General features: G+C 57.3%; 1 protein-coding gene across 1 annotated transcript; it reads right to left on the bottom strand.

Annotated features, from left to right (window-relative positions):
* Positions 1-3,474: 3,474 nt before the first annotated feature.
* Positions 3,475-21,072, bottom strand: LOC100344269 (zinc finger protein 764). The gene is made up of 6 exons (XM_070064763.1): positions 20,725-21,072; positions 20,288-20,401; positions 19,172-19,676; positions 6,034-6,347; positions 5,758-5,880; positions 3,475-5,175 (listed from the first exon to the last, which is right to left on the bottom strand). Exons 1-6 carry the CDS (start codon positions 20,918-20,920, stop codon positions 4,262-4,264), a joined length of 2,166 nt encoding a protein of 721 aa, XP_069920864.1. The 5' UTR covers positions 20,921-21,072; the 3' UTR covers positions 3,475-4,261.
* Between the last annotated feature and the right edge of the window lie 1,393 nt (positions 21,073-22,465).

The following is a 22,465-nucleotide window of genomic DNA, read 5'->3' as shown; positions in this document are numbered from 1 at the left end:
TACCTGGCTCAGGGATCTAAGGACGGGCATCCGCTCCCCCGCAGGTGCACGGCGCAGGGTCGCGCCCGCGGAGTAGAGACCCCTTTCTTTTCCACCGCCCCGCCGCTCCCCTAGTTGGCCGCTACAGCCTGAGCTAGGCCAATCCGAAGCCAGCAGCTAGGAGTTTCTTCTGAGTCTCCCGCGGGTGCAGGGTCCAAGCACTTGGGCCATCTGCTGCTTTCCCAGGAGCATGAGCAGGGAGCTGGATCAGAAGTGGAGCAGCCGGGACCCGAATCAATGCCCATAAGGGATACTGGCTTCGCAGGCAGCAGCTTTTCCCACTTTATCACAACACTGGCCCCAGCTGTGTGTGTTTTTTTTGTTTGTTTGTTTTTGTTTTGTTTTGGTTTTTTTTAGGATTTATTTATTTTCTTATTTGAAAGGGTGAGAAAGAGAGAAACTTCCATCCAGTTCACTCTCCAAAAGGCCACAACAGCCAGGGCTGGGGTTCTGACCTCCATCTGGGTCTCCATGTAGGAGGCAGGAATCCAGGTACTTGGGTCACCTGCTGCTGCCTTCCTAGGCACATTAGCAGGAAGCCGAGTTGGAAGTGGAGAAGCCAGGACTTGAGCCGGCGCTCCATCATGGGATGTGTGTGTCCCAAGCATAAGCCCCATAGCTATATTGCTAAAAGATACCCTATGTGAGTCCATGGCACAGAGGCCTTAGTTTGAAAATGCTGCCATAGCGCAGGTTTTAATTTCTTTGGGTCATAAACATCTTTGTGTGTTCTATTCCTAAAAAGACACACATACATAAACATTCCAAAGAATCCTAAAAGTCTTGGGAGCAAAGTCAATTCCCACCCTTAATTTTAAAAAAAAGGATTTATTTTATTTATTTGAAAGAGTTACAGAGAGAGAGGTCTTCTATCCACTGGTTCACTCCCCAAGTGGCCGCAACAGCAGGAGCTTGAGCCAATCTGAAGCCAGGAGCTTCTTCTGGGTCTCCCATGTGGGTGCAGGGGCCCAAGGAGTTGGGCCATCTTCTGCTGCTTTCCCAGGCGCATTAGCAGGGAGCTGGATCGGAAGTGGAGCAGCCGGGGCTCAAACCGGTACCCATATGGGATGCCAGCACTGGAGGCAGCAGCTTTACCCACTACACCACAGTGCTGCCCCCATTCCCACTCTTATTTTAATTGGCTTGGACAAGCTAGGGATGTCCCATGTGACCATGGCCTTGACATCTCATTCGACCAATGCACCAGTAAAAGCCAACCCTTCTTCCTGGCTTCTGTGGCAGCCGAGAGAAGGTGGGAGTCCTACCTTGGGTGTGTGTATCCCTTACCGAGAAAGGAGGCCCTGAAGATGGAGTGCAACTGGGGCTTTCGTGACACCAAGAAGTGAAGTGGTGGACAGCTGGGTCATTAGGGCAGGAAGCTGAGCAGTTGGATCTGCTTCCAGGCCCCAAGCAAATCTTGGGAACTTCAAAGCGCTCAGTGAGATCACTAAGTAGTCATTAGGGCACCTTTAATAGGCGAGCCCAGGGCAAGGTCCAGCCCTGGCTTTGAGTCTGAACTGAGAACTCTCGTTGCAAGCCAGGCTTCCCGGGGCAGCGCTGAGGGTCATGGGAGGGGCTGGCGCTGTAGACTGGGAATTAAGAGCTGGTACAAAGGTGCCGCCAAGTCGTCTCTTCTCACCCTATTTTCCCTGGCGATAAGGTGGCCACAGGAGCCGGTCCTTCCTAGACAAAGCTCAGGGTGAGAGGCCGTGGGGTGGTCAGATGTGAAGACTGGGTTGGAATGCAGGTTTTCTCCCCATTAGGTTTTTTAACCGTGACCGAGAACGACAGCCAAGACCACCACGCTGAGCAAGGAAAAGTTTATTAGGGCAAAGAACTGCCAGGAGCAGCCTCAGAGAGAGAGGAACTTGAGGCTTATGTGTAGGGCTGGGGTTTCATACTTGTGTCAAGCTCCCTTGAGACAGGACGCTTTTGACACGGGGAGTTTCTTGAGGCAGCCATGGGAACAGAGAGGCACAGACCTGCCTGATTTATAGCCAGGGCAGCTGTGGGAACGCAGAGGCACAGAACGTTTTCTGAGGCCTGATTTGTAGCTGGGACAGTTACGGGAACAGCAAGGCTCTCCGGGAGCGCGCTGCCTCTGTGTTTTGTTTTTTCTGACCCCAGGGAAGAGTGAGGGGTGGGGGGTGGAGATGTCTCGGCCCTGTGTGGATTCAGGGTTCCCACACTCCCTTTTTCTGTAGAAGTTTCTCTAAGCTGATAACCCTTCCTAAGACAGGCGGGACACAGGGCCAAGACGGATGAACAGGAGGAATGCACCGGGCAGCCGAGGACCTAAGCCCCTGCTACTGTTGAGGGACAGCGGCCCAGAGGCAGGACAGTCTCTGCCCACACCCGGCTGCTACCAGCAGCTGGACAAGGCTGCACTGTGCCCATGAGGGGATGAAGGTGGATGGATAATGGAGTCACAGCATGACAGGGGAGGGATTGGGAACACAAATGCATGCCCCGCCGGGCTCCAAATCTAACCTCAAACGCTCCTCCTGGTCTGGGCACCCCCACCATGATAGTGGCTACTCAAGAGTGGAGCTGGGGGCCAGCGCTATGGCATGGCGGGTAAAGCCGCCACCTGCAGTGCCAGCATCCCATATGGGTGCCCTTTCAAGTCCTGGCTGCTCCACTTCTGATCCAACTCTCTGCTATGCCTGGGAAAGCAGCAGAAGGTGGCCCAAGTCCTTGGGCCCCTGCACCCACATGGGAGACCAGGAAGAAGCTCCTGGCTCCTGGCTTCAGATCGGCACAGTTCTGGCCATTGCAGCCATCTGGGGAGTGAACCAGCAGATGGAAGATATCTCTCTCTCTCTCTCTCTCTCTGCATCTCCTTCTCTCTGTGTAACTCTTTCAAATAAATAAATACATCTTTAAAAAAAAAAAAAAAAGAGTGGAGCTGCCAGCTTTGCCTTCCCTTGCAGGTGGGGTTCTCCCTTGCCCGGGTCTGTTATGTGGCTGCGTCATCCGATCCCACCAGGCTGGGCCGTCCCAGTGGGGTTCACCCCGAGTGTTCAAGGGTGCAGACAGACGCTGCCTCCAGAGCCCTGGTGGAGATGCTGGCAGACAGCAGTCGTGACAATGCACCCTGGAGTCTCACTGTGTGACATTGGACGGCCTGCCTTTCCTAGTCTGGGTGTCCCCAGCTGAAAAAAAAAAAAAAAAAAAAAAGACAGAAAAGCTACGGTCGCCTTCAACTTCAACAGGTCATCAGGCTTTCTTGGCTGTGTCTAGGATGGCTGAGGGGCACCAGGGTTCCCAGGCAGGCCCAAGGAGGATGGGGGGGGGTGGCGTCCCCGAGCCTGGCACACATCCCACTTGGTGCGGGATTCAGTCCTGATAGGGTTTCCTTTCCTAGGCAGGCCTGAGGGTGACATGAGCTGCTGCACAGGACGCACACCAGAAAACGCACCGAGGCACAGATCTGAGGCACACAGCCTGCTTTTACTTCTCTTGGGCAGCCTTGCCCACACCCACAAATGCTATCCCGGTGCTCAGCCAGCTCCTGCGACCACGGACACCCAGCAGGTCAGACAGAGAGGTGGAAAATACAAGGCCAGCTGTTGCTCAGGAGGGGCCCTGGTGAGTGGGGACCTCTGGCTCTGGTTCCAGCACCCCCCCCAACTGATGAGGGGTTAGGGGGAGCCACTGTTCCGTTCCTGCCAGCCGTGGTTCCGTGGGAGCAGAGGTCGAGTTGCCAACCTTTGGGTTTCTCCAGAGAAGCCAGAAACCTCGGTTCTTGTATGAAATACCCAACTCGGAATCTCAACCACTCCTTCCTGAAGTTTAAACTACTGCCTGGGCCAAAATAAATAAATAAATAATAAATAAATAAACGAGGCGGCCGTGGGCCAGGGTCGGTGCGCGGCCATCCACTCGTCACCTTCGCAGTACAAAGACGACAGGTAAAGGGGGTTCTCCTTCACCTCGATGCTCCTAACGCTTCTGACAGCTTTTCTCCCCAGGGGGCAGAGCGGGCTTGGGGGGTCTTACCTCACCCCTGCCTCAGCAACAGGGTGGGCTTCTAGAGTCTGCAACAGCGGGGAGCAAGGTGAAGTTGAAGCTGTTGGAGCTGCCCAGGGCCAAGGACAGCCTCAGCCTCTGGGAGCTCCCTAGAGGCCCCGCCCCCTGCAGCTGGTCAGGCCCTTGAGCCCACCCGGGACCCCGGTCAAGGTCTAGATCACCTCTGTCTGCCTTGTTATTCTGAAGGCCATCACCCACACTCCTGGAATATCTCTGGGTAGTGCTGGAAGCCCACAGGAGGATCCAAGTCCCCAGAGCCAGGAGCCAGGGACACAGACAGCCCACGGGTACCCTGGCCCCTGGGGGCCCCAGCTCCCGGCCGATGGACCCACTGGTGCTTGGCCATAGCTGACTTCTGACCGAAGCACCTGCCGCACTGAGGACAGGGGTAAGGGCGCTCGCCACTGTGGGTCCGCCTGTGGGCTGCCATTTCGGAGCTCTGCCGGAAACAGCGCCCGCAGTCCGGGCACGGGTAGGGCTTCTCGCCGGTGTGGGTGCGGACGTGGCGCCGCAGATCCGAGGCGTGCGCGAAGGCGCGGCCGCAGTGGTCGCAGGGGAAGGGGGTCTCGCCGCTGTGCACGCGCTGGTGCTGGTAGAGGGCGGAGCTCTGGCTGAAGCAGCGGCCGCAGTCAGCGCAGCGGTAGGGCTTCTCGCCCGTGTGCACCCGCAGGTGCGTGGTGAGAGCCGAGCGCTGGGTGAAGGCCCGGCCGCAGTCCGGGCAGCGGTGGGGCCGCTCGCCGCGGTGGATGGCCCGGTGCTTGCTCAAGGAGGACGCCTGGCCGAAGCCCTTGCCGCAGTCGGGGCAGCGGAACGGCTTCTCCCCCGTGTGCGTGTACAGGTGCTCCACCAGCGTGGAGCGCCACGCAAAACTCTTCCCGCACAGGTAGCAGCCGTGGCGCTGGTCCGCTCGGGGGACAGGGGGGTGGGCACCGAGCGGAGGGCGGCCCCGGCGTGGCGGCTTGGACCGCTGCTCCGAGCCACAAGGAAGCCTAGCAGAGGGCGCTCGGGCAGCCTTCGGCCCGGTAGGCGGGGGATCCGCAGCAAGGGTCTTCTCCAGGGCTTCAGTCCTTTGCCCTCGTCCTCCCTCTTCCTGGTGTCTGGAATCTGCGGGAGACGAGGGGAGAGCTCAGGCTCTGGTTCAAACACCCGCGGCTGCCCTGGGATAGTGACATAAGGCGGAGGGGAGGGAACGGCTGAGTTCTGTCTCCGGGCTGGGACCCTGGCAGTGGGGTGGGGGGTTTGGGGGGTGGGGGTAGAAGGCAGCGGGAGAGACGACAAGGAGCTGGATGACAAGGGACTAAAGATGCTCCAGGCAAATGGGACCCCGGCATTGTCAAGTTCACTGGCGCTGGGCACTTCGCCAAGGTTGACAAGTTGAACCGAAGGAAGAAAACAATGGAAGCCCAGAGAAAGCGAACTATAGACTACACAGGGGTTGGTGGCAGAGCGGGGGATGGGAGGGTGCCATCAGCAGGTTTGCCACCAACTCTCCGTGAGGAGCTCAGAGGCGGCAGCCCAGCCCTCAACACGGCAGGAGTCGCTGTCACCGCCCCTCTCAGGGACCAGGCATCAGGGTCTGAAGCTGGGAAAGCAATTCAAGGAAGAAACTGCGAAGCAGGTGAGGGGGCTGGCAGACGGAGAGGGGTACCAAGAAGCCTCCAAGAGCCTGAATAGCAGATACCTCACCTGTGTCTGCTCCTGTCCCATACCCCCGGGCCGCTGCCGCCGCTGGATCCTGGGCATCCGGACCCCACAGCTCGGCGTCTCGCTCCACCCAGCAGATGAGCGCTGGCTTGGTGCCTCCGCCTCCTGGAGAGGGGGAAACCAACGCAAACCCCATGCTCCGGGTCCGACTGCCCGGACCTAGGGCGTCCCCCGCCCACGTGTAGAACCCCCAGTAACGGGGCAGCGGGGAGGGCGACGGGGTCCCCGAGGAAGGGGCGAGGCGGGTAGGGCTCTCACCGAGCGCGCCCAGGAGGCCGTAGGTCTCCCGCATCACTTCCCGGTACAGGGCCCGCTGCGCCGGCCGCAGACACCCCCACTCCTCCGGGGAGAAGTACACGGCCACGTCCGCGAAGCTCACAGCCGCGGGCTTCCTGCACTGGGGCCCGGCCCCGTTTGGCTCCCGGACGGGGAGCGGGGCCAGAGGTGGCGCCATGGAAACTGCAAGCCCCGGCCACCGGCCAGCCGCCTCCCCTGGCCGGGCCTGTCCGTGCGGAGCCTCCGCGGCTCGAGAACGCCTCCCGAGCCCAGGGGCCTTAGAGCGGGACGACGGGCATTAGGACCGCGAAGGAACAGGAATCGGCCTCTCGAGGGCCTGCTAGAGTGGCCGAAAACCACGAGCCGGTGGCTGCGCGTACATGACCACGACTAGAAAGAAACTGCCCTCAACAAAAATGGCGGAAACGCGGCCTCCCGTACTTTGCTCCTATACAGCCAGGCCCACGTCTACGCCAGACGGGAGTGTATGGGGGCACTTTGTCTCCGTGCCCTGACTCAAAATGGCCGCGCAGGCTACAAGGGCCAGGCTAAGGCCCTCCGCGCGCCCCCCGGGCCCGGCCCCCAAAGGCTGCGCCCTCGAAAGCTGGCGCGGGAAGTGGAGTCTTAGCCCAGCCCAGGTCCGGGAACAAAGAAGCCCAGGGGAAAGGTGAACGCGGGCTGGGCTTTGTTAATTGGGACGTTAGCTTCGGCCCTGGGCCTCCACCTGCCTCACTGCACAATGTCCCACAAGCACCAGGGTGCATGGACCCCAGCCCTAGCTCTCCCAGTCTTCTGAGCCTCGGAAGAACCCAAGAAAACATTGAAAGCTTCCCTCTTGAGAGTCATGGTGTTTGTCACCTGTGTCCACCCCTTGGGGCAGTGCCCACCACCCGCAGGACCAGAACTCTGGCTAGTTCTGGAAGCTCTGGACCCCCCAGGGGAAGAACCCCGGTAGAATTCTCACTCTGGAGGCCAGCTGGCTGAAGCACCAGCCAGAGCAGGGAGCGGCCTCAGAGCAGGGGCATGCCTGGCTCAGCAGGAAGCATAAGCCATACTAGCTACAGGCAAGGGGTCACCCCCTGAGAACACTGGGCCAGGAGGAAGATCCTGGCAGGGAGTGACTGCATTTGGGACAGGTGTTGGCCTGGCCACGAGGAACCCTTCCCAGAGGCTCAGTGACAGGTGAGTAGTAGTTCACGACCAGTCCCAGGTATGCAAGAATGCTTGGCTGGCCTCTTCCAAACCTGTAATTTTTCTGAATGTTGTTGAGAAACAACACCTTCAAAACGTACCTCTGCCTCCGGAAGCTCCCCAAGGCCTATTCTCAAAGAGAAATCTATACATACAGTGGGTGTTAATGTATATTGCAAAAAAAACTAGGGGGAGCCGGCGCCGCGGCTCACTAGGCTAATCCTCCGCCTAGCGGCGCCGGCACACCGGGTTCTAGTCCCAATCGGGGCGCCGGATTCTGTCCCGGTTGCCCCTCTTCCAGGCCAGCCCTCTGCTGTGGCCCGGGAGTGCAGTGGAGGATGGCCCAGGTGCTTGGGCCCTGCACCCCATGGGAGACCAGGAGAAGCACCTGGCTTCTGCCATTGGATCAGCGCAGTGCGCTGGCCGCAGCACACCAGCCGGCCACGGTGGCCATTGGAAGGTGAACCAACGGCAAAGGAAGACCTTTCTCTCTCTCTCTCTCTCTCTCTCTCTCTCACTGTCCACTCTGCCTGTCCAAAAAATAAAAAAATAATAATAAAAAAAAATAAACTAGGGGGAGGGTGTTGTGGTGCAGTGAGTGAACCCCATATCAAGAGTTCCAGCTGGGACCAGCACTGTGGGTAGTGGGTTAAAGCCCTGGCCTGAAGCACCCAAATCCCATATGGACGCCCGATCTAGTCCCGGCTGCTCCTCTTCCGATCCAGCTCTCTGCTGTGGCCTGGGAGGGCAGTGGAGGATGGCCCAAGTGCTTGGGCCCCTGCACCTGCATAGGAGACCAGGAAGAAGTACCTGGCTCCTGGCTTCAGATCAGCGCAGCTCCAGTCGTTTTGGCCAATTGGGGAGTGAACCATTCAATGGAAGACCTCTCTCTCTCTCTCTCTCTCTCTCTCTCTCTCTCTCTGCCTCTCTCTGTAACTCTTTCAAATAAATAAAATAAATCTTGGGGGGGGGGGGAGAGTTCCATCTGCGCCGCCCTGGCAGGCAGCAGATGATGGCTCAAGTGCTTGGGTCACCGCCGTCCACATAGGAGACCCAGATGGAGCTTCCAGGCTCCTGGCTTCAGCCCAGCCCCGTCCTGGGTGCTGTGGGCATTTTGTGAGTGAACCAGCAGATGGAAGACCTGTCACTCTTGTTATCCTGCCTTTTAAATAGATGTAAAATAAACATTTAAGAAAGAAAAAAAACTAGTAATTTCACAATTTTTTTGCACCAACATAAATGTTATCTTTTTTTAATATTTATTTTTATTTGAGGGGCAGAGTTACAGACAGTGAGAGGGAGAGACAGAGGGAAAGGTCTTCCTTCCGTTGCTTCACTCCACTCCACAAATAGCCACAATGGCTGGAGCTGTGCTGATCCAAAGCCAGGAGCCAGGAGCTTCTTCCCGGTCTCCCACGTGGGTGCAGGGGCCCAAGGACTTGGGCCATCTTCTACTGCTTTCCCAGGCATAGCAGAGAGCTGGATGTGGAGCAGCTGGGACTAGAACGGGTGCCCATATGGGATGCAGGCACCACAGGCAAAGGATTACCTACTGCAGCCACTGTGCCAGTCCCATAAATGTATCTTTTAATTCAATTTTTTCACAGACTTCCTGAAGCAACCTCACTTTTTTTTTTTTTTTTTTTTTTTTTTTGACAGGCAGAGTGGACAGTGAGAGAGAGAGACAGAGAGAAAGGTCTTCCTTTGCCATTGGTTCATCCTCCAATGGCCGCCGCGGCTGGTGCGCTGCGGCCGGCGCACCGCGCTGATCCGATGGCAGGAGCCAGGTACTTATCCTGGTCTGCCATGGGATGCAGGGCCCAGGGACTTGGGCCATCCTCCACTGCACTCCCTGGCCACTGCAGAGAGCTGGCCTGGAAGAGGGGCAACCGGGACAGAATCCGGTACCCGGACCGGGACTAGAACCTGGTGTGCCAGCGCCGCAAGGCGGAGGATTAGCCTAGTGAGCCGCAGCGCCACAACCTCACATTTAAATATGAACCCTCACAACAGCAGCAGTGTTGAGTACCCAGTGTAATGCAATGAGAAGGCCATGCCAAAAATGGCTGATGGCAACAGAAACTGCCTGGCAACAGGCTGTGATTGGATGGCTTTGGAAACTGCCTGGCAACAGGCTGTGATTGGTTAGGGCACAGACTGCCCCTTGACTGGATTGGCTGCCTTGGCTATATAAGCTGCTGTAGCACCTGAAATCAACGGTTCTGCTGGTTGCTTGCCTCAGGCCTGCTTTCACCTGACTCCCAGGGTCTGTGTGGTGACTCCAGGCCTCTTGCCCCCACCACGCTCCTCCTCTCAGAAACGAATCCACTGCAACATCTGGCGTGCCAACGTGACTGAGAGAGAGAGAGACAGCGTGTCGGACTCGGCAAGGTCCCCCATTGATTTCAGCATGTAGGCCCCAAGGTGTTTTGTGTGCTGTTCGGTTCTGTGAGGGTGAGCACAGAACCCCCTCCTAAGCCCCTTTCCTTGTCCTTGTCTTGGTCTAAGTGACCCCAGGTTAGGCACACACCGACCAGAAGTGTATGCCGCTTCTCGGCTCCTCCTTTTACTTTCAGTTCGCCCGGTGAATTCACATAAGGGACTGATCATCCCAGAATTCGGAACCAAGTCATCTCCCTCACTCGAGAGAGGTGACACTCCGGAGACACTGTGTGTGCATACGGCCTTGACCTAATGAATCAAAGAAGACCCCCACTAAGCACAGGACGTACGTACGATCTGATACACCACTGTCTGTTCGTCTAACGTAGGGAACCCCTGCAGAATGCCATCAGCCGCTGAGGTGCTAGGAATCTGCATTGTTATGGCAGCAGTGCAGTGCGTGTCTTTCCTTTGGCTAGAGTTGGCATGGCGTACTGCTCTTAAGTGCTCAAACATGGGAAAGATACCCCCCTCTCAGAAGTCCACTCAGATTGCCAAACATAGTGAATCTGTGAGTGATGAGAGCCTGTCACTCCAGGTCCCTGTCTCACAGACAACAGTTGGTGACTTAGGGAGAGAGAGGTCCCACAGTGAAAATGACAAGGTAGCAAACAATGTAGCAATGCCTAGTCAGCCACCCCCCATATACCCGTGGGATGAACTTAGAGGACCTCAAGGCAATAACCCATGTGAGGTCATCCCATCTGCACCCAGTGAGGATCCCCACATTTGTGGCAGTCCTTGGGCACCCAGGCTCTCAGGACAGCTGCTAGACCCCATCCCACCCACATGTTTGCCATAAATGTAGGAGTGGATGCAGAATTCAGGCCCTGGATTCCAATGCCTGTAAAAAGGCTTCTGCTAACCTAGGGCCGAGGATATGCTTGTGTCTTTCCAGAGAGTGCGGGACAGCCCATTTGGGTATCAGCCAGAAACATCAAGCCTACAACTGTCAGCCAACCAGAACCAGCTGAACAAGACTGAGAGTCTGCCTTGTTAGCGGATGCACCTGCCCTATCATCCTACCCTGAGAAAGTGCCCATAGCCACATCTGCTACTGCTTTATACCCCACTAGCTCTGGTCAGCCACTCAAACGGCCCACAGCCTGTGTGCAGACACGCCATTCCTGATTACCGTTGTTCCTCATTCCTATCCCTATCTAAGCAAGCACTCCTGTGGCCTCCCGTTTTGAGCACTGGTTAGTCAACGATGGGTAAGATCCCCTGGGAGACAACCTAAGAGAAGCACAGCCACGTGCAGAGACCACATGGAAATGGGGTCAACAATGGTCTGGCCAAGAATCATGCCTCCCATTGCTCAAAAATAAATGAAAAGGAAGAAATGTGGTGGAAAGAGAAGGTCATGCCAAGATGGCCGCTGACAACGGAAACTGCCTGGCAACAGGCTGTGATGGGATGGCTTTGGAAACTGCCTGGCAACAGGCTGTGCTTGGTTAGGGCATAGACCGCACCTTGACCAGAATGGCTGCCTTGGCTCTATAAGCTGCTGTAGCAACTGAAATCAACGAGTCTGCAGGCTGCTTGCCTCTGGCCCGCTTTCACCCTACTCCTGGGGTCTGTGTGGTGACTCCCTGCCTCTTGCCCCCACCACGCTCCTCCTCCCAGAAACGAATCCACTGCACCACCCAGTCCCTGACAACTACTTTGACCAATGGAGGGGCAGTACCACACTCGTGGCCTACCAGCCCCGATGCCATCAACCAGAGGAGCAGCTGTTAACAGGACCAAAGGACCTGGAGACAGAAAACTAGCTGCCTCCATCGTAAAACTTGAATTCCCAGCCGGTGCCGCAGCTCACTAGGCTAATCCTCCACCTTGCGGCGTTGGCACACTGGGTTCTACTCCCAGTCGGGGCGCCGGATTCTGTCCCGGTTGCCCCTCTTCCAGGCCAGCCCTCTGCCGTGGCCTGGGAGTGCAGTGGAGGATGGCCCAAGTGCTTGGGCCCTGCGCCCGCATGGGAGACCAGGAGAAGCACCTGGCTCCTGGCTGCAGTGCGCCGGCCGTGGCAGCCATTGGAGGGTGAACCAACGGCAAAAGGAAGACCTTTCTCTCTCTCTCGCTGTCCACTCTGCCTGTCAAAAAAATAATAATAATAATAAATAAAACTTGAATTCCCACACTGCCGTGGACCTGGAGTTTGGATGATTCATACAATGTGGCCTTGACCATGGTACCAATTCAAGTCTAAAGCTAACTGAGTGAGAATGAGAAGTTGGACATCCCAGGCTCCAGAGGGTACCAGAAATTCAGGCAAGCAAAAATCAGTTAACACCAGCGGCAGGCAACATGTCTGTGACATTTCTTGCTCAATACAGTATTCTTATGCCAGGCTTAACTGGGACATTGCAGTGAAAATTATCGGGGGTGGGGGGGCTGGCGCTGTGGTGCAGTGGGTTAAAACCCTGGCCTGAAGTGCCGGCATTCCATATGGGCGCCGGTTCTAGTCCCAGCTACTCTTCTTCCGATCCAGCTCTCTGATATGGCCTGGGAAAGCAGTGGAGGATGGCCCAAGTCCTTGGGGCCCTGCACCCACATGGGAGACCCGGAAGAAGCTCCTGGCTCCTGGCTTTGGACCAGTGCAGCTCCGGCCGTTGCAGCCATTTGGGGAGTGAACCAGCCGATGGAAGACCTTTCTCTCTGTCTCTCTCAAATAAGTAAATAAAATTTTTAAAAAAGATGAAGTTCCTGCTTTAGGTTTACAATAAGCTGGGGGAAGACAGATCCCACGTTAAGATTCTGCCGACACAAGTTTGGGGAAAGACTTTATGGGCAGACTGGGCTCCAGGCTATACGGGGTGGGTGGGGGTATTCAGCACAGGACAGAGCGGCTGCTGAGTTTCTGGCAGGAGGTCCCTGGGGGAGACACTGAGAAAGTCTGGCGGAGGACAGGGCTGTGGCGACTACAGTGAGGCTCACTTGGAGGGGATCACAGCGGAATGAGCCTGGGGCAGGGGTCGGGGCGAACCAGGCCCTGCGCTGCCCATCCCACCCATCCAGAGCTCTGGGTCGGCCAGGCCTCACCGAGCGCGCCCAGGAGGTCGCCTGTCTCCCGCTTCACGTCCCAGATCAGGAAGTGTTGCAGACACCCTTATGGCTACACAGAGACTTCAGCGTCATTCCCCTTCTCGGTCAGGCCCGTGTACAAGGCCAGGAAGCCAGCAGCACTGCCGGAGAGCAAGCCTCCCGCCGCCCCGTTCCCGGGAGGGACGCTGGGAAACAAGGGGCCGGCCAGCACGGCCGCGCTGGACCTTGGCGGCCGGAAGTAGCATGATGGGGCCTCTCTAGGACGTGGAGAAACGGCCGGAAGTAGCATGGATGGGGCCTCTCTAGGACGCCGAGAACCGGCGGGTTACGCGAACTCGGTGGTTCCGGGCCGAGCTCATAAAGGCGTCCCCAGACAAGATGGCGGCATCCCAGCTTCTTTGCATTGGAGAGAAAGGAGGTTAACCCACCTTGAACGTCTTTCTGGCATTGGCGAGCTGGCTTGTTCCCCCCTTAAATTCTCTTTCTGTTCTTCGAGAAGCCTTGGCAGCACCTCTCGCCCAGAGTTAGGGCGGTCGCGACCGCTTCGGCGTGGCGCTCGGGTCGGGCGAGGAGGCCTCACGCCCCCTCCGCAATCGCCAGCATCACTCAGCGGCTCCGTTTCTCAGGAACTTTGAGAAAACTCGTGGTTTTTTTTTTTTTGTTTTTTGTTTTTTTTTTCTCATTTACGCTGTAGGAGAATGTTCCGTGCTACTCCCCCAGAGCTCTAAACTTGTCATCCGTATTTCCACGCACCTACCGGGCTGCGGGCTTCCCCGCCACTTAGAGGACAGACACCCCCCATTAGTGGTGCCTGGACTCAGGGTCCTGCCCCCTTGCAGGCCCAGTCCAGAGAAGCCAGACGGACACTGCGAAGCTGCTGACCCCTGCTGACCAGGGGAAGACGAACTGGATTGGTGATGCATTAAGTTATGATTGCATACAAAAAATCAGATGAGCTTCTGCATGACAAGACTTATTTTTTTTTCCTTTCACTATATTTGAGAGACAGACAGTGAGAAATCTTCCATCAGCGTGGACTCTCCTCAAATGCCCTCAACAGCCAGGGCTGGACCAGGCTGAAGCTGGGAGCTGGGGACCCCATCTGGATCTCCCACAGGGCTAGCAAGGACCCAACTCTTTTTTTTTTTTTTTTTAATTATTTTATTTATTTGAAAGAGTTAGAGAGAGAGGTCTTCCATCCGCTGGTTCACTCCTCAAATGACCGTAACGGCCAGAGCTGTGCCAATCCGAACCCAGGAGTCTCCTCCAGGTCTCCCACGTGGGTGCAGGGACCCAAAGGCTTGGGCCATCTTCTACTGCTTTCCCAGGCCACAGCAGAGAGCTGGATCGGAAGTGGAGCAGCCAGGATTCAAATCAGCACCCATATGGGAGGCTGGCACTGCAAGCTGGGGCTTTAACCCACCGCGCCACAGCGCCAGCCCTAGGACCCAACTCTGAACCATCCCATGCTGTCTCCCGGGGTGTTCATTAGCAGGGAGCTGGATCAGAAGTGGAAGAGCCAGGCTAGGGCCCGGCACTCCCAACAGCTGATGTGGCCCACATGGGAGTCCTAACTGCTTCCTGTGCCAAACGCCCACCCCTCTTTGTGTTAGTGCTGCATTTCCACGGGGCCCAGGATTTCCCAATTCCAAGCTCTCCAGGAGGAACAGAGCAGCAGACAGTGCACGAGCTGTAGTTCTGTGATGTGGTCAATAAGATTATTAGTTTACCTTGATCAATCACTTACTATGTGCCAGACTGAAATCTGCCTGTTAACAGGTTTAACCCTCGCAACCCCTCTGAGATGAGTTTGGGAGGGAGGGAGAGAGCTTCATCTGCTGGTTCGATGCCCCACATGCCTACAACATGCCCCTTCGACCCAGGTCTCCTGTGTGGGTGCAAGAGCCCAGTGCCTTGAGCCTTCACCTCTGTTTCCCAGGGTTTGCATTAGTCCTTCAGAAAGTTAGCGGAAAATGGAATTGAAAGATGGTTTTATTTTGGGTGGACACAAAAGTTTTAAAGATTTTTTTATTTGTGGCCGGCGCCGCAGCTCACTACGCTAATCCTCCGCCTGCAGCGCTGGCACCCCGGGTTCTAGTCCTGGTCGGGGCGCCGGACTCTGTCCCGGTTGCTCCTCTTCCAGGCCAGCTCTCTGCTGTGGCCAGGGAAGGCAGTGGAGGATGGCCCAAGTGCTTGGGCCCTGCACCCCATGGGAGACCAGGAGAAGCACCTGGCTCCTGGCTTTGGATCAGCGCAGCGTGCCGGCCGCAGTGGCCATTGGGGGTGAACCAATGGTAAAGGAAGACCTTTCTCTCTGTCTCTTTCTCTCCCTGTCCACTCTGCCTGTCAAAAACAAAAAATTTATTTATTTGAAAGGTAGCACACACACACACACACACACACAGAGGGATACAGAGAAGTTTTCCATCTGCTGGTTCACTCCCCAAATGACCAATAAGAGCCAGCTGTGGGCCAGGCTGAAGCCAAGAGTCAGGAACTCCATTCTGGTCTCCCGCATGGGTGCAGGGGCCCAAGGACTTGGACCATCTTCCACTGCTTTCCCAGGCCACAGCAGAGAACTGGATCAAAAGTGGAGCAGCCAGGACTAGAACTTGCACCCACATGGGATGCCGGCACTGCAGGTGGCGGCTTTACCCGCTACACCACAGCGCCAGCCCCCGCACAGAACTTCTTATCTTCATTGTTAAGCCGTGCCTGGCTGTCCGTTCCACTGAACTGTGCACTTTCCAATCACTGAAATGGTAAGTATCCTGTATGTTCCATCACAAAACGTAAAGGAAAATGACCTGGCCGCTTCCCAGTCTCTCTAGAACCAAATCCACGTGTTGCATCACGGGCAGGTAAGACCCTCTGTCTCCTGTCCCCTCCCCACCAGCTCTCCGCAGTCCCTCAGTCCAGCCACAGGTGTCTTTCTGCACCTGTCCCAAACTCCCCGGGAGCTCCGCACATCCGGCCTCTGCGCCTCCCTTGGAAATGACTCCTGTGCCCAACCTGCCCTTCCAGCCCTGGATCCCCACGGGCTCTCACTGGATCTCGGCTTGGAGGTCTGCTGCTCACCAAGACCGAGCCTACGCCTGCCTCTCCAGCAGCCCTCATGATGTGCAAGCGTTCTGCGCCACCCCTTGTCACACTGCCCGACTCTGGGAAGTCCCGGGAGGCTCCGAGGGAGGGCATCTGGCCTAGCCGTGAAGACGGCGCTGAGGACACGCAGGTGCCCCGGCAAAGGTTGGATCCCCAGCTCCAGTTCCTGACTCCAGCTTCCTGCCGAGGCAGACCCGCCCCTCCACCCCCCACCCCTGCCCCGCCAGGAGGCGACAGATGATGGCTTCAGCCTGGTCCAGTCCTGGCCATCGCAGGCCCATGGGGAGTAGAAACAGCCGATGGGAGTTCTTTGTGTCTCTCTGCCCCTCGAATAAATACATAAAAATCGTACACGCACCGTCTTGGTTCTTCTCCCTCCCTCCCAGGCGGCACCAGCTCTCTCTGGCTCCTCCTCCTCCTCTTCTGGGACTCACCCTCCCTTTGCGCTGGTCACCCCCTGGCTTTCACAGCCCCTGCTCCTGCTCAGCCCTTGGCCAACAGCGGGGCTCCCCTGCTCCACGTCCCTGGGCGGGAAACCTCTGCAGCTCTCGCTTACTCTCGGCTCATGCTGTCGGTCCCTGAGCCACCACACAGATGCTAAGCGGGAGACCCTCCTGAGCATGGTTCTTCCCAACGCCAAGGTCACCAGCACCCTTGTTCCCGCTCTTGATGACCTCCACCTGAGAATAGATGCCCAACACACCTCCAGCGTCCTCCCACACTGCTTTGTAAAGACAGCGTCTGCCGATTCCTGTCTAGCAGCCCCGCTCCCGCTCAACAACTTTCAGTGGCTCCTTAGTGCCCCCCGTTGAGATCTGCACCCTCCCAGGTTGGTTTTTTTGTTTTGTTTTGTTTTGTTTTAAGATTTATTTATTTATTTAGTGTCACTCCCCCTCTTCGCGGAGGAACGACACAGGACCCTGTGCTGTTCTTTCGTCTGCTCGGCCCTTCCCGGATTTGCTGCTGGTTCTTCCCGGGTTGGCTGCCGTCCCTCCACCTCCGTGGAAGGGCGGTTCCCCCTGCCACTTTCCCCACTTCCGCGGGGGAGCGGCACACCGCCGGCCGGCTCTCTCGGGGGCTGCACAGGTGTTCCTTCAGATAGATGTTCCCCTTAGATGTTCCTGGTGCATGTTGTCTCTATCCTCCTTTATAGTCCTCTTCCACCAATCCCAACTCTGCTACCCACACACCAAGTACGCTGCTCTCCTCCAATCAGGAGCAGGATCAGCTCCTGCAGGTCATCAAATTGGCGAGAGGCAGCTGCATAGAAGTTGTTTGGTCTCTTTCTCTCAGCGCCATATTGTGGGAGAGCAGATGCATAGAATAAGTCTTAATTCCAGTAACTTAGTCTAGTCCGAGTTGCTCTCCACAATTTAGAAATATTTTATTTATTTATTTGAGAGAGAAAGTTACAAACAGTGAGAGAGAGGGAGAGAGAGAGGGAGAGAGAGAGAGAGGTATTCCATCTGCTGGTTCACTCTCCAGATGGCCGCAATGGCCAGAGCTACGCCAGTCAGGAGCCAGGAGTCAGGAGCTTCTTCCCGGTCTCCCATGTGGGTGCAGGGGCCCAAGCACTTGGGCCATCTTCTATGCTGCTCTCCCAGGCCACAGCAGAGTGCTGGATCAGATGGGATGCCATCGCTGCAGGTGGAGGCTTTGCCCGCTACGCCACAGCACCAGCCCCGCCCTCCAAACTTGACCCACTTCCCAGCTGCATCTGCCCTCCCAGGATTCCTGTCCAATTCTTCATGTTTCAGTCGAGTGACCTGCTGCCCACAGGTGCCTAGGAGGTCTCCTGAAACCTCTCATTCTTCAAGGCCATTTGGAACCACCTCCTCCAGGGAACCCTCCGTGATTCAGAAGACCAGCCCGGGGCTCCAGGAGATCCCCTCACATGCTGTTTTGTACTGTATTTGAATCTTAAGAGCAATCACTGGGTGGCTCCTACGTGGGGCTTGGCTTAACCTGCTGTGCCACCATGCCAGTCCGGTGATTGGTCTTAAGAGTCAAACACAGTACATGTTGGGGTATCTCCCGGAGCCCACGTGGGATGCTGGCACTGTGGCGGAGGCTTAGCCTACTGCACCTCAGCGGCCATCCCATGACCTAGGTTTTGTGTGTGTGTGTGTGTGTGTGTGTTTTAAGATTTCTTTCCTTATTTGAAAGGCAGAGGCAGAGAGAGAGGGAGAGAGAGAGGTCTTCCATCCGCTGGTTCACTTCCCAATTGGCTGCAATGGCTGGAGCTGTGCCAATCTGAAGCCAGGAGCCAGGAGCTTCTTTCAGGTCTCCCACGCAGGTGCAGGGGCCCAAGGACTTGGGTCATCTTCTACTGCTTTCCCAGGTCACAGCAGAGAGCTGGATTGGAAGGGGAGCAGCTGGGATTCGAACCAGACACTGGGGAGTGGAGCGGGCACTGTGATATGGCGGGTAATGCCCCTACCTGCAGCGCTGGCATCCCATATGGGCACCGGTTCAAGTCCCGGCTGCGCCTGGGAAAGCAGTAGCAGATGGCCCAAGTGCTTGAGCCCCTGCACCCATGTGGGAGACCTGGAAGAAGCTCCTGGCTCCTGGCTTCAGCCTGGCCCAGTCCCTGGCTGTTGGCGGCCATTTGGGGAGTGAACCAGTGGATGGAAGACCTCTCTCTCTCCTTCTCTCTCTCTGTAACTCTGCCTTTCAGATGCAATAAATACATCTTAAAAAAAAAAAGAGAGAGAGGAAAAGGAAGGAAGAGAACAGGGACTCTAGCATGCACGGGGCTCAGCTTCTCTGGACCCCGTCCTGCAACCTGAGCCCCTTCCTGTGTTTCATTTGTTATTATTTATTTGCTACGCTGGGATGGCGCCCTGCCTCCTTAGAGCGAACTGAGGCTGGAGGAGGGGCGGCACGTGACTCACCAGGGGCCAGGTGCGGAACCCAGATCTGGGCACCTGGGGGCACCTGTACTCCCCCCACCCACTCCACGGGGCTCCCTGCAATTAGCCAGGTCTGGCAGTGGATAACCGAGCAACTGATGCGTCCTGAGCTGATGCAAAGAATTCAACCAGCGCACCAGCTACTGAGCCATTTGGAGAAAAGTCCAGCATTGCAAGTCCATCATTGCTTTTTTTTCTTTTTTCTTTTTTTTTTTTTTACAAAAGACTGGGTGTCAGGCTTCATCTAGCTGCATCTTTACAGGCACTTTTCTGTTTCACAGGTTCGGAAACTTGAGGGATCCTTGAGGGAAGCTCAAGGGGATGCATTTCAGTTCCCAAGTCCCTGGCTCAGGAGCCAGCGTCCCGGGCTCAGGCCAGTCCTTCGTGCCCACGGTCAGGTTCAACCCCACCCTGGGGTAGCGGCTCACCCGCACTCCTCAAAGATGTCCGGGTAGTGTCTGAAGAGCACAGGCGGGTCCCGGTCCCCTCGCACCGGGGCGCGGGGCACCGCGCGGATCCCCGGCCTCCGGCCCCGCCGCCCCCCGGAGCAGGAGCGGTGGATCCACTGGTGCGCCTCCACCGCGAACTTCCTCTTGAAGCGCGTGCCGCACTCGGGGCAGGGGAAGGGCCGCTCGCCCGAGTGCATGCGCCGGTGGCTGACCAGCAGCGAGGGGTAGGTGAAACGGCGGCCACAGTCCGCACACACGTGGCGCCGCTGGCTGGCCTGAGCGTCCGCGCCGGGCGCCGGCGGCTGTGCACCTGCCGTCCGGTCCCAGGCAACCTTGGCTGGTGGCGGCTCTGCTCTCGCTGAGGCCTTGCTGATGGGAGGGTCGGGACTGTGGGTAACCAACTCCTCAGGCGCGTTTGCAGGTCCCTTGACCCCCGCTGCTTCCTGGGGTTCCTCCTCCTCCTCCTTCTTGTTGGGGACTTGTCCTGGGAAGCAGGAATTAAGGTCTATTTAGGTGCGGTCCTCGGGTGTTACATGGGAATAGGAACGGCTTCCTCACTTCCTAGGGTCTGTTGGGCAGGGTGGATGCGAAGATGGACGCTAAGCACTTAATACGTGCTCAGTGAGCAGGAGCTACTGTGAGCGGGGTTATCAATTTTGGGATGGGGGTGGGGAGAGGGCCAGACTGCTTTACAGAGGAGAAATGCTTGGTTTACTACAGATGGCGCTGCTGGGGGCCGGGAGCGGGGATGGCGAGGGGAACAAGAGCCCAGCTGTCCATTACTGGACATCTCTTGTTCCACATTGCCTCGGTCAGTGAGTATCAATGGGATGCCCAAGCCGCTTCCGTTTTTAAAGGGCTGTACTTGTACCTGAGAGAGAGAGAGGAAGAGGGGGTGACACTGGACCTGTATGTAAGAGCCTTGGGCTCAGCTCTGGTCTCTGCATGTCCCAAGTCCTGAACGCGCAGTTTCGGGTCTCGCCCCCCCCCCCTTAGTGTCACACACCTCTAGGCTCTCTACTTCCTTGGGGACGCTGGATGCAAACCCTGCCCTGGCAAACCGCGGTTGGGGAGATGGGGGGGCCAATCCCTCACCTCTCAGAGCCCCTCCCGGGCTCTGCCCCTCGTCGGGGTCCTGGGCGGCGGGGCTCCAAGCCTCACTCTCCCGTTCCATCCAAGAGATGAGGGCTGGTTTGGGGCCCGGGAATCCTGGGAGAGAACGGGGTGGGGAGGGGGAGGGATGTCACCGTGCTGGCCCGAGGCTGGCCTGGGAAGATGTCACACACACACACACCCCCCACCGGGGTGAGGGCACCTGCTCGGGTCTTATACTCAACCTGGAGAGGGTGTGCAATGCTGCAGACTGAATGGAGCGGATGCGGGATGGGAACGCTCCCGAGGGGGTACCCGAAGCCCTGGGAGTGGGAGGAGGCTGGTGCTGTTGGTGGAATAGCGCGGGGTTACAGCTCACGATCCGCTCCCCCTGTGAATCCCAGTGAACGGGGGTGGGGGGCTCGGACCCGGGGCCTCACCGAGCGCGCCCAGGTGGCCGTAGTTCTCCCGCATCACGTCCCGGTACAGGGCCCTCTGCGCGGGCCGCAGACACCCCCACTCCTCCGAGGAGAAGTACACGGCCACGTCCGCGAACCGCACGGCCCCAGGCTTCCCGCAACAGGGCCGGGTCTCCCCGGGTCTCAGCGCCAGGAGCGGGGCTGGGGGCGGCGCCATGGGGCCGAGCGGCGGCCGCCTCGTGCCCGGGGCCGCCGCCTCTCGGCTCCCGGGTCTCCGATTTCGTCGTCCACAGGAAGGACTGCGGGGGCCCGGGCCCCGCCCAGCCTCGGCGTCGGAACGCAGCCGGGACTGGGGAGCGAAGTAGCAGGGCTGGCTGCTAGGGATTCGGGGGTTCTGAGGGGGACAAATAAAACTCCTTGGTTGTTTATTCACTTCTTGGCCGCTTGGACAGACACCCGGGTTAAGGACCCGGAAGATGCCTTCAGAAAATATGGCGACAACCTGGCTTCAATTGCCATCCGCACCACGCCAGCACTCACCCCCTACCCCCGGAACATAGCAAACATGGCGCCTGTGTGGCTTCCCTGGCTTCATCGTCCCACTTGCCCTTAAATACAATGGCGACTCCTAAGAAGAGAGGGCGATGGAGGGCCAGGGAAGCCGATGAGACCCTTTTGCCTTCAAGAAAGATGGACGAGCCCGTAGCTTCAAGGTCCTGGTAAACCCGCAAAGATGGCGGCAGATGATTGGTCTAACCACATGAAGAAGCTGGGCTGTGATTGGTCGCCGCCGGGCGGGGCCTTTAAAAGGACCCGGGGCCCTTCCGCCGCTCTTATTGATAGAACTAATGGAAGACTGCGGCGTCCCAGTGCTCTTGACTGTGACAACCTCACGGGACCCCGCACCCGCGGCGCCACTCTGTCTCTGCGCCTGCGCAGCACGCGAAGACACGTGCTTTGTGGGGATAGTCATTGATTAGTATACATGGTTATTTTACGAACTAATACAGGGGTCCTCGCTGTGGTGCAGAAGGTCAAAGCCCCAGCCTGCAGTGCCGGCATCCCATATGAGCGTCGGTTCAGGTCCCGGCTGCTCCTCTTCCAATCCCGCGCTCTGCTATGGCCTCGGAAAGCAGTAGAAGATGGCCCAAGTCCTTGGGCCCTGCACCCACGTGGGAGACCGGGAAGAAGTTCCTGGCTCCTGGCTTCCGATCAGCTCCGTTCTGCCCATTGCAGCCATTTGGGGAGTTAGCCATCAGATGGAAGACCTCTCTCTCTCTCTGGCTCGCTCTCTCTCTGTAACTCTGCCTTTCAAACAAATAAAATACATCTTTTTTTTTTTTTTTTTTTTTTTTTTTTTTTTTTGACAGGCAGAGTGGACAGTGAGAGAGAGAGACAGAGAGAGAGGTCTTCCTTTGCCGTTGGTTCACCCTCCAATGGCCGCCGCGCTGATCCGAAGGCAGGAGCCAGGAGCCAGGTGCTTTTCCTGGTCTCCCATGGGGTGCAGGGCCCAAGCACTTGGGCCATCCTCCACTGCACTCCCTGGCCACAGCAGAGGGCTGGCCTGGAAGAGGGGCAACTGGGACAGAATCCGGCGCCCCGACCGGGACTAGAACCCGGTGTGCCGGCGCCGCTAGGCGGAGGATTAGCCTATTGAGCCGCGGCGCCGGCTAAAATACATCTTTTTAAAAAAAATTATTTATTTATTTGAAAGGCAGAGTTACACAGAGAGAGGAGAGGCAGAGGGAGAGAGAGGTCTTCC

Source organism: Oryctolagus cuniculus, chromosome 19 (assembly GCF_964237555.1).
Source record: "Oryctolagus cuniculus chromosome 19, mOryCun1.1, whole genome shotgun sequence".
In the NCBI taxonomy this organism is placed as follows: domain Eukaryota; kingdom Metazoa; phylum Chordata; class Mammalia; order Lagomorpha; family Leporidae; genus Oryctolagus; species Oryctolagus cuniculus.
This window is presented reverse-complemented; position numbering and strand designations above follow the sequence as displayed.